The following is a 12330-nucleotide window of genomic DNA, read 5'->3' on the forward strand; positions in this document are numbered from 1 at the left end:
TTCGCAATTTACATTTTACAATCGCCCCCGGAAAAACAGAACCTGGCTCTGAAATTATGTAAAATCAGAAATGGATGATTCACCATCAAATTACGCGTTTCATTTCAGGTTTTCAACACCGTCTAGCAATAAAAACAGCACTCAAACTGAACGAGGGGTACCTTGCCGAAGGATTTCAGCGCTGAAAACAATTTCATCCAACCCATATCAGCAGAAGAACATGTGAACAGCCGCAAATCCTTCCAACCGGAAGAATTTAAGGGAACAGCATACTGTTTAAAGAAATTGTTGCCTTAAAAATTGCTGGGCATCTTACAAAGGTGATTGTTACCGCTTCCAGTCTTTGTTTCCCTGCCAATGGCATGGTACTTTTTTAAATTAAATTAAAAGGTTTATTGATGTGATTATCTTGCAACGGGATAAACGTGCTAAGATTAATCAAGTTAGCAACAGTAACACGTAAAAGTACGCTAAGAACGCAACAGTAGGCTGCGGGTCACGTCCACAGAATCGTCCACAGAATCGCGTCCACAGAATCGCCGTAAAGCGCTATCGAGTTAAAAATTTAATTACCATACAAGGCGCAGCAGACCCCCTAAAGTATGGTTGCGATATGAGTGAGTGCAATGCAAGCAAAGTACGCATTGCTTCGCATTCCAAATTCAACGTAGGCGGGTGAGCAATTTAATTTTCCCTTATACTAATTTAATTTTCTCTCTTCCTATCACAGTCGCGGAATTCCCTGTGGATTAACGTCTTTGTTGCTGTACGCTTCTCGCTTTCTGGCAGAAACTTGATAGAACGTCACGCAAGAAATTCAGTTGCAGCCACATACGAAACATTGTCAGCAATAAACGTCAATGTATCGGTAGCCTTATTTTAATTGTGTTTCCGGAGATTTAATTACCAAAATGGCGGATGTTTATCTCGGCCAGCTTGTCGTGCATCCTGCAACGATTTTTGCCGGGAACGAACTATAAAGCACATCGTGCAGACAGAAAACTTCGTGCGTTCTTACAAGTTTTACTAATCCAGCAGAATGAATTTCTCCATAAATCACACGCTGCAGCAGAGCAACAGCACCATCAGTGCAGCTTTGGCGCGGCTTCCGGCATCGACTGTAATCATACATCTGATCGTGTTTTCTGTTGAGTGTTACGGCGGTGTCTGTCTTAATATCTTGGTGACTGGTCTCATATTCTTAAGGTGAATTTCTACTCAAATTAGACCATTTTAAATTATACAGGAATCGATAGAGAATACATTTTTCTATCTACTGATGTGAATTACGTCTTTGTGAAAAAATTGCACACAAGCAGTTATTTTAAAAACTGCCGTAGGGTAGAAATCTTCAACAAGGTTTTAATAGTGCGCAGTAGAGGAGAATTTCTCTGTTTCGGGTGGCGGCAAGTTTGCTGACCACAAGCCACAAGAAGCTAACAAGTGACAGCCGTGTTTGTATAAGAATGAGAATACGCAGACTCTATCATAAATGATCAGGTAGAACAATGAGATTTATTGCCCTGTTTGCATGCGCATCACCATTCCCCACTTGCGCTTGACTCACATGTCAGTGCCAGAAAAGCCATTCTTGCTCAGCTGAACAATACGTGACCTGATGAGATCAGGACACAACAGGATAGGCAGCAGCCGCACCAAGAATAAGTCTGCTCTCCGGCCTATCTGGCCCAACACAAAAAGTTGAATTTCTCAAAGTTACAAATATGGATCAAATAACTCACCGTTTTCTCCGATTTTAAGTTTGACAACTCCATCTTATGGAATAAATCCTGTACACATTCTGAACCAAAATAAAGGTTATCCGAAGCAAATTGACCGAGTTATACGAGTTTAAAATTTTTGAAAATTCGCTGCATCTTTGTTTTTTAAGATTACATCATCATATTGGTTCAGAATGTACTTCATTTGTAGGTTTAGCATGCTGGAAAGTTTCATAAAGTTTGGGTAGATAGCTGAGTTATTTGACGCGTCAGAGTTTTTAAACTTTTTTGAGCGATTTCGCAAGAGCCGGTTATTGCGCGCACATTTTGACTTTAAAGCGGTATAGCTCCATGTTCTGAGCACTGGAAGCAGCAACGTACGCTGTGGAACTGTTTACGATCCCGTCATGGCTTTTTTTCTTGCAAAAGGGGTGCAAACGAGTAGTAACTCCGCTTAAGCCAACAGCTGCGCAGAGGCTGTGGACTGCTAATAGGACACTGCTTATTGGCGCATGCTCTGCTGTGCTTGATGTCTCCCCTGGGCTATGTCGCTACTTACGGAACCCTCGTCGCCCATTGGCGGCTGGACTTGCCGCAATACTGCCGTACAATCGCGATAATTCTAATTGCGCATTTTGCAAATCGTTTTGAATAATTTTATGCCAATCAACAGTCAAATATTTTACATACCGTATAAACAAATACATTGGCAACAGGCTAAACAGTTTGAGCCTGAGTGTATTGTATTGTGCATAAAAACACGCTAAAAAACGGGATTAATATTTTAGAAGCTTGGCTGTAAAAGTAATTCACCTGTCTAGGAAAAGAAACTCGAACGTAAACTAGTTCAAAGCATAAAAACTCCAGAGAGTTTTTGAATTTCTTGGGTTCTTTGCTGATAAGTTTTTGCACGACAAAATTTACAATATGTTCCAGGTTCTTCAAGTCAGCACGCGTGTGACGAGCAACTGGATGGAGGCGTACAGGGCTCTCAACCGCTTTGTTGCCCTCTTACGAAAACGGAGAACACCGTTGTGCTGGTCATCTGGATTATTGCGATACTCTTAGGCGTAGTGGGCAGTTTTGACCTTGGACTGCATTACGGTGTATCGCCCAGTGCCTTGTGTTTCATCGTATCAAAGGACGGCTACGGTTGGTTAGTATTTATTCCTGGGAATTATTTTTCGCTGGCGATGGCGGTTGTCGTTTACATGGCTATCTATACACGAGTCTTGCTGAAGAGTTATATATGGAAGCGAACCGCGGTGGTCGATGAGCACGGTGCCAAACACGCCAATGAACGTAATCCGCAGACGCGACGATTAAGGCAGTCTAAGCGCCGTATTCTTCTGCAATCTGTTGTGCTATGCGGGCTTTCCGATCGCCTTCTCCGTGTATCCGCAGCTGGTACAGCAGGCGCTGGTATCACTAATCTTTCCTAGTGTACAGTTGCTCGGTTATACGACCAATCCGGTAAGTTGCCGGAGCTTCTAGTGAAATTTAGAAGTAACTCACGTTACATTACTGCTGATTGTCATCACTCTTTTTGTTTCTAGTTGCTACTTCTCGCCATGCGTCAACAATATCGCATTGAACTGCATCGTCTTTTTCGAGTTCTAACAAGATTTACGGCAGCATCCCATACGGTGGCTTCAACGGATGGCAGCGAGGCTTCGATCAACAAGAAAAGAAATAACAGGAATGAAGACCTTCACTTGAAGACGTATTAAGATAACAGACCTTTACTCATGCTATGCAAAAGGCCACCAAAAGTTTATTCTTCGATGCTGCATTGGAGCGCCAGTTATCAGTATAAACTATAAGCCTCGTAAAAGGTAAAGTTCAGGCAAACTAGAAATATAATCAGCACGCACGTCAACCGGCTCAGATCCGGCCAGTGTTAACTACCGCACAGTAGACGGGAAAGAGATTAACGTTTACCATTTTCACCACAGCAATACTGACGCCAGTGCAGTCGCTGTGCTCCTAGGATGATGACCGTGATCCTTCGATTCGTAGTAATAATTTAATTCCACTCTGCCATATATCTCTGTCACACCTACCATGGATTTCTTTCAACGCCCTCCTTTGGCTGGCATTGCCAAGAATTGGCCTCCGCCGCTTCTACGATAATCTCTGCCACAACATCAGTGCAGCTGCAGTGTATGTATGTATCCGTACAAATGTTGTACGAGTATCTCGTGAATCTGGAATGATGTCCTACGGATAATGCGCCGAAGCAACGGCGTATTAATGTCCAGTGTTGCTGTTATTATTAGAGTTTAGTTATATGGTTGGCTTCGTAGCGAGCAGGTTAATATATGTATGTAGTATTACACCAATATGTAGTATTGCTCATCTAATACGGCCAAAATTTTAGCAAAATGCCTGTTCGACTATCTGTTTGTTTCGGAAGTGCTTAATGACCTCGCTCAAAGACTGCTCTCTATGGTGTCACTCAACATTTAATTACACCGTAGATAAGTCCGTTAAAAGTTTCGGCTATTTTACAGAGCAAAAATTGAGCAGTAATGCGCACATACAATACAGTAGGCTAAAGCGAACACACCCGCCGAGTAACACGATCAGTTTCACCCCACTTCGCATCCGTTCATTCCGTTGTCGATTGTCACTGGTGAACCATAAGGCGAAACAGTCGCCTTTGTACAGAAAGAAAGTTGGAGCTCAATGCAAGAGTAAAGGTCAGCATCGACTCCCTTGAACGTCGGCACTGAATCCCACGTTCTTCGACGGCAGGTGGGCTCCACTCCTTTTCTTTATTATCGCCGCTCTCGGACTGCATTTGCGGAAATCCCCGTTGAGTGACGTCATTCTGACCATATCAGCTCCTCGCTATTCTGTCAAAACGTAGTAAAATGTTACACAAGAAACCATATACGACTTTTTGGCCGGGGTAAATTCACTCGGTAAATCCCAGACTTATTTTCGGTAAATCCCAGACTTAAGTCATTTCCGGTAACCTTATACGGAGGTTAGTTTTTCCCTTGCTTCCAAGTTTTACACCTATTACTTCATGCTTCACCGTAAAACGAAGGTCACCAGCAGGAGTTAAAAAGAGAAGCACTCATGGATATCGCTCGTGCCGTTGTAATGCTACCCCGCTTTAAATCCAACCAAAACGAGTGTCTCCATAAATCGCACATTGCCGCAGAGTAATACTACCACCATTCCGGCTGTGACGCGTCTCCCGGTCCCGGAATCAACCTTAATCGTACATCTGGTAGTGTTCAGTGTTGAGGGCTACGTCGGCGCCGGTCTAAACATTTTGCTGACCGGTCTGATATTTTCCAGCCAGCAGCTGCAACAAGGCCGTGGATTGTTGACTGGGCACTGTTTAAGGGTCGGCCTACTTCACCTTTGCCGCCCATTTGCCTTTGCCTTTTCACTTTACCTTTTTCAAATTTACCTTTACCTTTGACTTTGCCGCCGTGAATACCTTTACCGTTTCAATTTACCGTTGAAAAACGCCGTTCGAAAAACCTTTACCGTTAATTAACCGTTGCAAACTACGGTAAATTGCCGGCGACACTTCGCCGTTTCTAAAACTTGTTACTTATTTTATACTTATATGCTTATTTCATACAAAAAAATTCATTGTACAGACAATATCAATACTCGTACGCGTAAAAGTTTGCGCAATTTTAAATCATATCATATTTTGGTTATCACAATTCCTGGTGCCGCAAACAGTAAATACTGGAACAGAAAACAGCATGCAACATCAGCGTTTGCACTCATTAGGGAAATGTCTATTCTCACCCCACCGACACCACCTTTGACTATTGTCTTCACCAATGACTGACTATTCGCGCCACATTTTAAAAATATTTTTTACTCCACCTTCGGCCATTCTCCCCACCTCTTGATGTAGCTTACACTCTTGATACATAGCTTATACTTGATGTACATAGCTCGTGAATTCACTGCGATTTTTAACTGGGTGTACATACAGACTGTATGGTCTGCCATGGAGACACACAATTTCGTGCCGATTGAGTCGCAAATTCGCAATGAAAGCGGTTTTGAGCAGAAGACTGCAATGAGCGTTGAGCGAGAAATGCGGAAACAGTACCGTTGCTATTTCCCGTTAGCATCCCCAGATATATCGTATGCCAGACCGATGATCAGAGTGACGATGAAGGATCACAAACTAAGTAACGCCGTGTCTAACGGTATCAAAAAACCCGGTGCGAGCCGCCAAATAGGTGTTCGAAGGCGGCAATAGGTGTGGCAATAGTCAAAGAGAACTGAAATTTCTATGAAAGGCCCAAAGGTGGTGTGTTGGAACACTTTAGCAAGAAGTTTCAAAAACGGCGAAGTGTCGACGGTATTTATTTTTCTACGGTTAATTAACGGTAAAGGTTTTTCGAACGGCGCTTTTCAACGGTAAATCGAAACGGTAAAGGTATTCACGGCGGCAAAGGCAAAGGTAAAGGTAAACTTGAAAAAGGTAAAGTGAAAAGGCAAAGGCAAAGGGGCGGTAAAGGTAAAGTAGGCCGACCCCTGTTTAACGGCTCACGCTCTGCTTTGCTTGATGTCTCCGCTGGGCTATTTCGCCAGTTACGGAACGCTTGCCGCCCACTGGCAACTGGTCCTACCCCAGTACTGTCGCATAATCGCGGTATGTCAACTAAGGAAATCCCGTTCTTGCTATTTAAAACGACATTATGTGAGTCAAATGACTTATTTGTAAGTGTTCACTGCCGTGCAGATTCTTGCAGGGTTCTTACAAAGGTGAATGAAAGACATTATGAAAGACATAAAAGCGTAGAAATGAAGAAACGATTGTATGCAGTATCCGCCCCCATCGTTATTGATCAGTTATTCAAACCGCGATTATGCAAAAGACAGTGAAGATATATAAGAGCTTGCAAACGCCCACTGTGCACTTTCGCCCTTATCTCGAAGTCAAGGTCAAATGTACTTCATTTTGTCTGATTTTGTTAAGTTAAGTTAAGGTACTCGTCATTACAAGTAGCTTATCTGATTATTTCCGTTACTGGAAATATATTATTAACAAAATTTTTTCGACAAGTCCGGATTACTCTTATCATTGTTACGTTGATTTCGTACATCAGACACACGGCGACATAACCTTGTTCGTTGTAGGATCAATACTGTTCGCTGCATCGACTACTCGTGATGCGGCTTTTCGATCGTTGGACGACATGAAAAACGCGCTGCAGTTCAGTCCGGTATTGTCGGCTCACTGCGAGAAGGAGCAGCTGCAAATGAAAACAGAAATAAATAAAATTTTGTTACTATCTACTCTGTACTTTATTATCCAAATAAAAAAAAAACTGTATTTCGTTACTACTTTTATTAGTAGAATTTAGAGTCCAAAGTATCTGCACTTATATACGTCTAAACAACAGCTACATAAATTCCGGTAATATTGTCAAACATTTTACCGGATTAGTTGTATATCCCAAAATTTGTTTATTAGGAGATATAAGCGGCACCAGCGGGCACTTTCCAAGCTCCGGATACGCGGCGAAGGCGATGGGAAAGCCAACAAAACACAACGTATTGCAGAAGAATACGGCGCACATCCGCAAAGGTGAGCATATGGCTGCGTGAGCTATTTGGGATACTTGTTTTTAGAAGTTTCGAACGCTTTCGGATGTGCTGGAAATCATGTTGCGACCCGGCCTTCATAATCTAAAGAACGTTTTGCCACTACCAAAGATTTCCATCACGTCTAACGAATTGTAAACAAAATTCAAAAATTTGGCAGAACATCAAAATTGTGATTTCGTGTCAAAATCACTTTCATAGCATTTTTATTCATATTCCTCTTTGTTATTTTTATTCCTACATTTTTTATACGTAGGCGAGCATTACTAACTAATACAGTCTACGGATGAGCTCTTCGAAATTAACATGTGCAAACAGGTAAAGATGAAGATGCGTAGCGTGGCTGTAGCCTTTATAAGTACAGCAAAATCTGTGAGATTGAACATCTGTGAACATTGAACAGGGCTCTACATTGAACGCCTGGCCAAGAACCGGCGCGCCTCGTAGACTATAACATAGGGGGGCCACTGCGAAAAGTGAACATCTGTGTAAAGTGAACATTGAACGTTTTACTCGGAACCGTACTAATAAAATGTGAATAGCTACGTTAAGGCCTGCACTGTTCAATGTGAACAAAGGTGCAAAATCTGGGTCCGCCATAAAAATAAAAATGACACCAGAAGAAAACTTTAACAAATTATTGGTTTAAATTCACATTTGACCATTTGTTAACTAAAATTAATTTGGCTTTAATCTTACTGGTTAGTGTTGCCGTATCGTTTTCGTGCGACCTCGAGATGAAACGAACTTTTCGTATTCTAAAAATGGTTTTCGCATTTTTGGCGCTCTTTCCAATACGAAATTTACGAAAAGTCCGATCGTTGGGCCAAGAGATACGAAAAGTTACAAAAAGTCAAAAGGGCATCTCTATTTAATCTGCAGCCTTCCCTTATGCAGCGATTTGTCTTGGTCACTCTATATAATATTTTCACATCCGAAAATGGCACTAGAATGCCAAAAGTTGAGCTTACCATGAAGCACAGGAGAAGTTTGAACTAACTAGGTATATAACACTGCAAAACCTATACCTGCTAAATGTACAGTACAATTTGGGGCGCCCCGTTGTTGTCCCGAGGGGCCCCCCAAGGTGGTGCCCCCAGGGGCAGCTACTGCAAATATTGAACACTCTTCTACATTGAACGCATTTGATGGAACCGCAGGTGTTCAATGTACACAGATTTTACTGTATATAGGTTCACAATTGTTTCGGAAATTATTGCAAAAGACAAGTACAGAGTACATACCTGTTCGAATCAATACAATCAATAGATCTGCATTAAAATACGCGACTGCGTGCACTGACCTATAAATTTTACGTGCATTGATCACAGTCCACCTGTACCAGGTATGAAGCACGATTTGACATTAATTTTTATAGATATTCATAATTATACGCGTAGTTAATTATGTGTCACTGTTGAACGCTACCCAAGTCCGCTTGTGACTCAAGTGTTACGAAATGCCTGCGGCTACAATGCTGCTCACGCCGTCTTGTACCAATATGTTGCACCTACCATTTTCAATGCCGTTTTTCAAATTTTGCAGAATTGTTGCAACTTGGATGATCATTCATAAGGGCTGACGCAGTTTATTTAGGATACAACACAGCAGTTACCGGGAATGGAAACCTCCTTTTCTAAAACCTGCATGCGGATACCGGAACCAAATGACAAATCCTTGGATTTTATGAGGGTTTTGCACGAGCGACAGTCCGAAGGGAAACTGGGAGAAGAGAAGCAGCAGGAAGAGTGTCACACCGTTAGCATACCATGTCGTCGAATTATGGCCTTCTTAGGACTTGGTGAAATCCTACTGGGATTTATCATGTTCGCCATGCAGATGTACAGTAAGTGCTATTAATTTATCGCAGTTAATCTGCCTTGTTATGGCTAGATAAAAATAACTTATTTCGCAATTTTTCTGTTTTTCAGTTTCCATGTTTTTGGCCAATCAAACTCATCTGGACACAGTTGCCGGTACGCGCGTAAAATAATATAAGTAGTATTTTTAATTTAAAATACGTCTTTCTCCATTTTTTATTAAATGTATACAGATATTAAAAAATGGAGAAAGATGTATTTTTAAGTTTTCTTCACTATAAAATAGTTAACTTCTGAACCTTTATTATATTTAATTTTCCTGACGTTATAGATTTTTTATATCTCATTTTGGCCCTATACTGCATTCTCAAATCGCAGCTGCACTTTAAATCGTATTTTTACGGTGCCGATAGATTTTTATTGTACATTTTGCATTTACTTGGCATACTTTTTTTTATAGTGCGATGATTATAGTACAGTATAAATAGTGCGATTTTTATAGTATAAAGGATACAGAGCAAGTACGGCTGGGAATACAGAAATGATAATGACACGGATGCAATAAATGTTTGTTTTTCCTGTAGAAATCTGCAGATACGTTTAAGAACTGCTGATCCATTAAGCAGAATTTTATGACTGCATGAAGAGTTGTCAGCAGATTTTATGACAAATAAAGACGTCTTCAGCGACTTTTGTCATCGGCTCATAATCGACACTCTTTACAGGATGTGACTGGCCCTACTGTGACGTCAGCTTCCACTTAAAATTTGCCTCGGCAACGTACATCCTGTCGATCATTGCCGGCTGCAGCGCCTTCTTGGTGGCCGGGGAAAATTTATTGCCGCGCACCCGCCACTGTCTGGCGATCTTCGGCGTGATCTACATCGTAGTGAATCTGATCCAGACCGTTTTGCTCAGCATCCTTAAAATGCGTAATGTCATCCTGGGCATTGCGCTGCACAGTCCGACGCATTTTACGGCGGAAGAAGCCCGCTTCGTGGACTCCTTGAAAACCGCCATGATTGCTATGGTCTGCATATCCGGCGCGTTGCTATTAATTTTGGGTGTATTATTACTGCTAAATATTTTACAATATCGGTCAAAATGCACACGTGACTGTACGAAATTCAAAAAACTCACACCGCTCCGGGAGAAAAGCGCCTGTCATCACACTTTATCCGGGCCGCAGTTTTCCTTAATGGAACGCAAGGAGGTATTAAAAAAGCCGAGTTTATTGGGCATATCTTCAGCGGAACGCCTACTCGACTCTGGTCGGTGTCAGGATAATGATAATGTCTTTGATTAAGCGCTGCACTTATTGGCCTTCTGCTTCTTTTATTGTAAATTTGCTCAAAGAAATAAAATTTTATTTTAATGGTTGCGCTTAATTGCCAAAATTGCCGGTTGTGAAAGATAAAGAAAAGCATACTTCCAGGTGAAAGTGTAGCTCAGTCGGCAATGTTTTCCTTAGGCGTTTTGTATGGCACGAGACACTGTAATCAGTGCAGCGGCGTCACATAAATGGTCAAGGTTCACACTCGTTAATTTTTCAAGCAGTTAACGCCGGGTGTTGCACACGAACTTTCGTCTTTGCCAGAAGCAAAGTGAATTGATTAAATATTCAGCGTCGTGTATGATTACTAAACTAATCATATCCTTGCGCATGATTGATGAAAGTTTAACTCTATGAAGCGCTGCCAACATCAGTAGTTTAAAATTACATCCAGAGCGGGCGTTTCTGTTTCGCCAATAATAATACGAGTAATACGCACAAGCCTTGGCACACCGGCAAAAATAATTAGAGAATTCGGAATGTATTTTGCTTTAAATTTTTCCGTTTCGCCCGGTTAGCTAATTACAGGCCATTATTATAAACAGCAGGAGAAAGACTGGTAAAAGCCTTGAATTTAGTTTTGGATTAACGTGATAGCTACGTTAAGGCCTGCACATTCTCAGCAATAACATTTCTATCCGGACGAAAATTGGTTTTTTTCGGAAACTGATCAGTAAAAGCTCCCGCTCAGGTATCCTGACGGCATGGATGTGGATGGGTTAATCTGCTGCAAACTATTAGCGGTCACCGGTAGCAGTATGAGCTGGTAACACCTGCATGCGGATTGGTGTTCTGATATGCTGTACAGCAGGCATTTCCACGTTTTTCGCCAGACATACTGCAATTGCTCCCGATACTCGGCCCAATAAGGAGAAAACCACCCTAGAACCGTTAACATTTATCATATACAGTAGCATTTTCTTTCTAAAGGACGTAAGTGAAGCAGTCTCGCTCGCTTCTGTTTCAACAACGGCTCTGACCGGATCGGTTGTGCAGCCAAACGATTTGAACGTTTCCAAAAACCACGGCACCAGCGGGCCGTTAATCAGGTACCGTGCGGCCCTGATTAACGGGCAGTACCTGATTAACGGCACCAGCGGGCCGTTAATCAGGTACTGCCCACATCAGATAGCACAGAAGATTAAAGAGTAACGCCACAAAAATCATATTGGTTTTCTGCAGTTTCCGCTTTCTGTTTCTATCGATCCTTTCCACTCTTCTGTTTTTGAGATTTCCGGTCAAAATTCTTATATATGCGACTAATACGAGAACATAGCCGGCAGCTGCCGCCGCCAAATGGAGATACTTACATAATAACCGACGACATTGCTCAACGAACCAAAAACATCCTTTGGTACTGTAGCATTCCACGCATGCCAACGGGCAGCACCGGATAATGTTCACCCACACCGCAGGACCCCAACGACGCCGGACACGTCGAACCAGTCCAGATTACTGCCAACGCGACCGTTTGCCGGCGACTGCTGGAGAAGAGCGCGGTTCTTGAAGGTCAGACAGAGCACCAGACCGCGGTTGCCGGCAGTGTAGGTCTCGATTCAGCTGCTGTTGAAACGGCAGCTCATTTGGAATCGGATCCAAATGGTGGCGCCAGAGTACAACGGGGTCATTGTCCACTCATTAAATACTTTCCCGTAAACCGCCAGGGCGCTCACCAGATAGCAAAAGGCACATAACACATAACACCGGGGGAGAGAATAAGCAGTGCTCAATAGACCACAACACCCGCGCAGAAGCCGGTTGGCCAAAATAAAGCATGCCGTTTCAACGTTGAGTACTGCGCCGCTGTAGCTCTGCAGAAAAACTGCCGTTTCCCATCCGAAACTTGTAGGAATGCCTG

At 42.5% G+C, this 12330-nt stretch overlaps 1 protein-coding gene across 1 annotated transcript; it reads left to right on the forward strand.

Annotated features, from left to right (window-relative positions):
* The first annotated feature begins 8856 nt into the window (after nt 1–8856).
* LOC129602301 (uncharacterized) lies at nt 8857–10671 on the forward strand. Its single transcript, XM_055501298.1, has 3 exons — nt 8857–9165; nt 9251–9295; nt 9865–10671. The coding sequence occupies exons 1-3, from the start codon at nt 8940–8942 to the stop codon at nt 10443–10445; spliced, it is 852 nt and encodes a 283-aa protein (XP_055357273.1). The 5' UTR covers nt 8857–8939; the 3' UTR covers nt 10446–10671.
* The last annotated feature ends 1659 nt before the right edge of the window (nt 10672–12330 follow it).

This window comes from Paramacrobiotus metropolitanus, unplaced genomic scaffold, assembly GCF_019649055.1.
Source record: "Paramacrobiotus metropolitanus isolate TYO unplaced genomic scaffold, Prichtersi_v1.0 Parri_scaffold0000390, whole genome shotgun sequence".
Classification (NCBI taxonomy): domain Eukaryota; kingdom Metazoa; phylum Tardigrada; class Eutardigrada; order Parachela; family Macrobiotidae; genus Paramacrobiotus; species Paramacrobiotus metropolitanus.

What these genes read in the sequence shown, in the direction of transcription:
- LOC129602301 (XM_055501298.1), top strand. Translation starts at nt 8,940, where the DNA reads ATGGAAACCTCCTTTTCTAAAACCTGCATGCGGATACCGGAACCAAAT. An exon ending in GTTCGCCATGCAGATGTACA is followed by an intron (nt 9,166 to 9,250) that starts GTAAGTGCTATT and finishes TCTGTTTTTCAG; the next exon opens with TTTCCATGTTTTTGGCCAAT. An exon ending in TCATCTGGACACAGTTGCCG is followed by an intron (nt 9,296 to 9,864) that starts GTACGCGCGTAA and finishes CACTCTTTACAG; the next exon opens with GATGTGACTGGCCCTACTGT.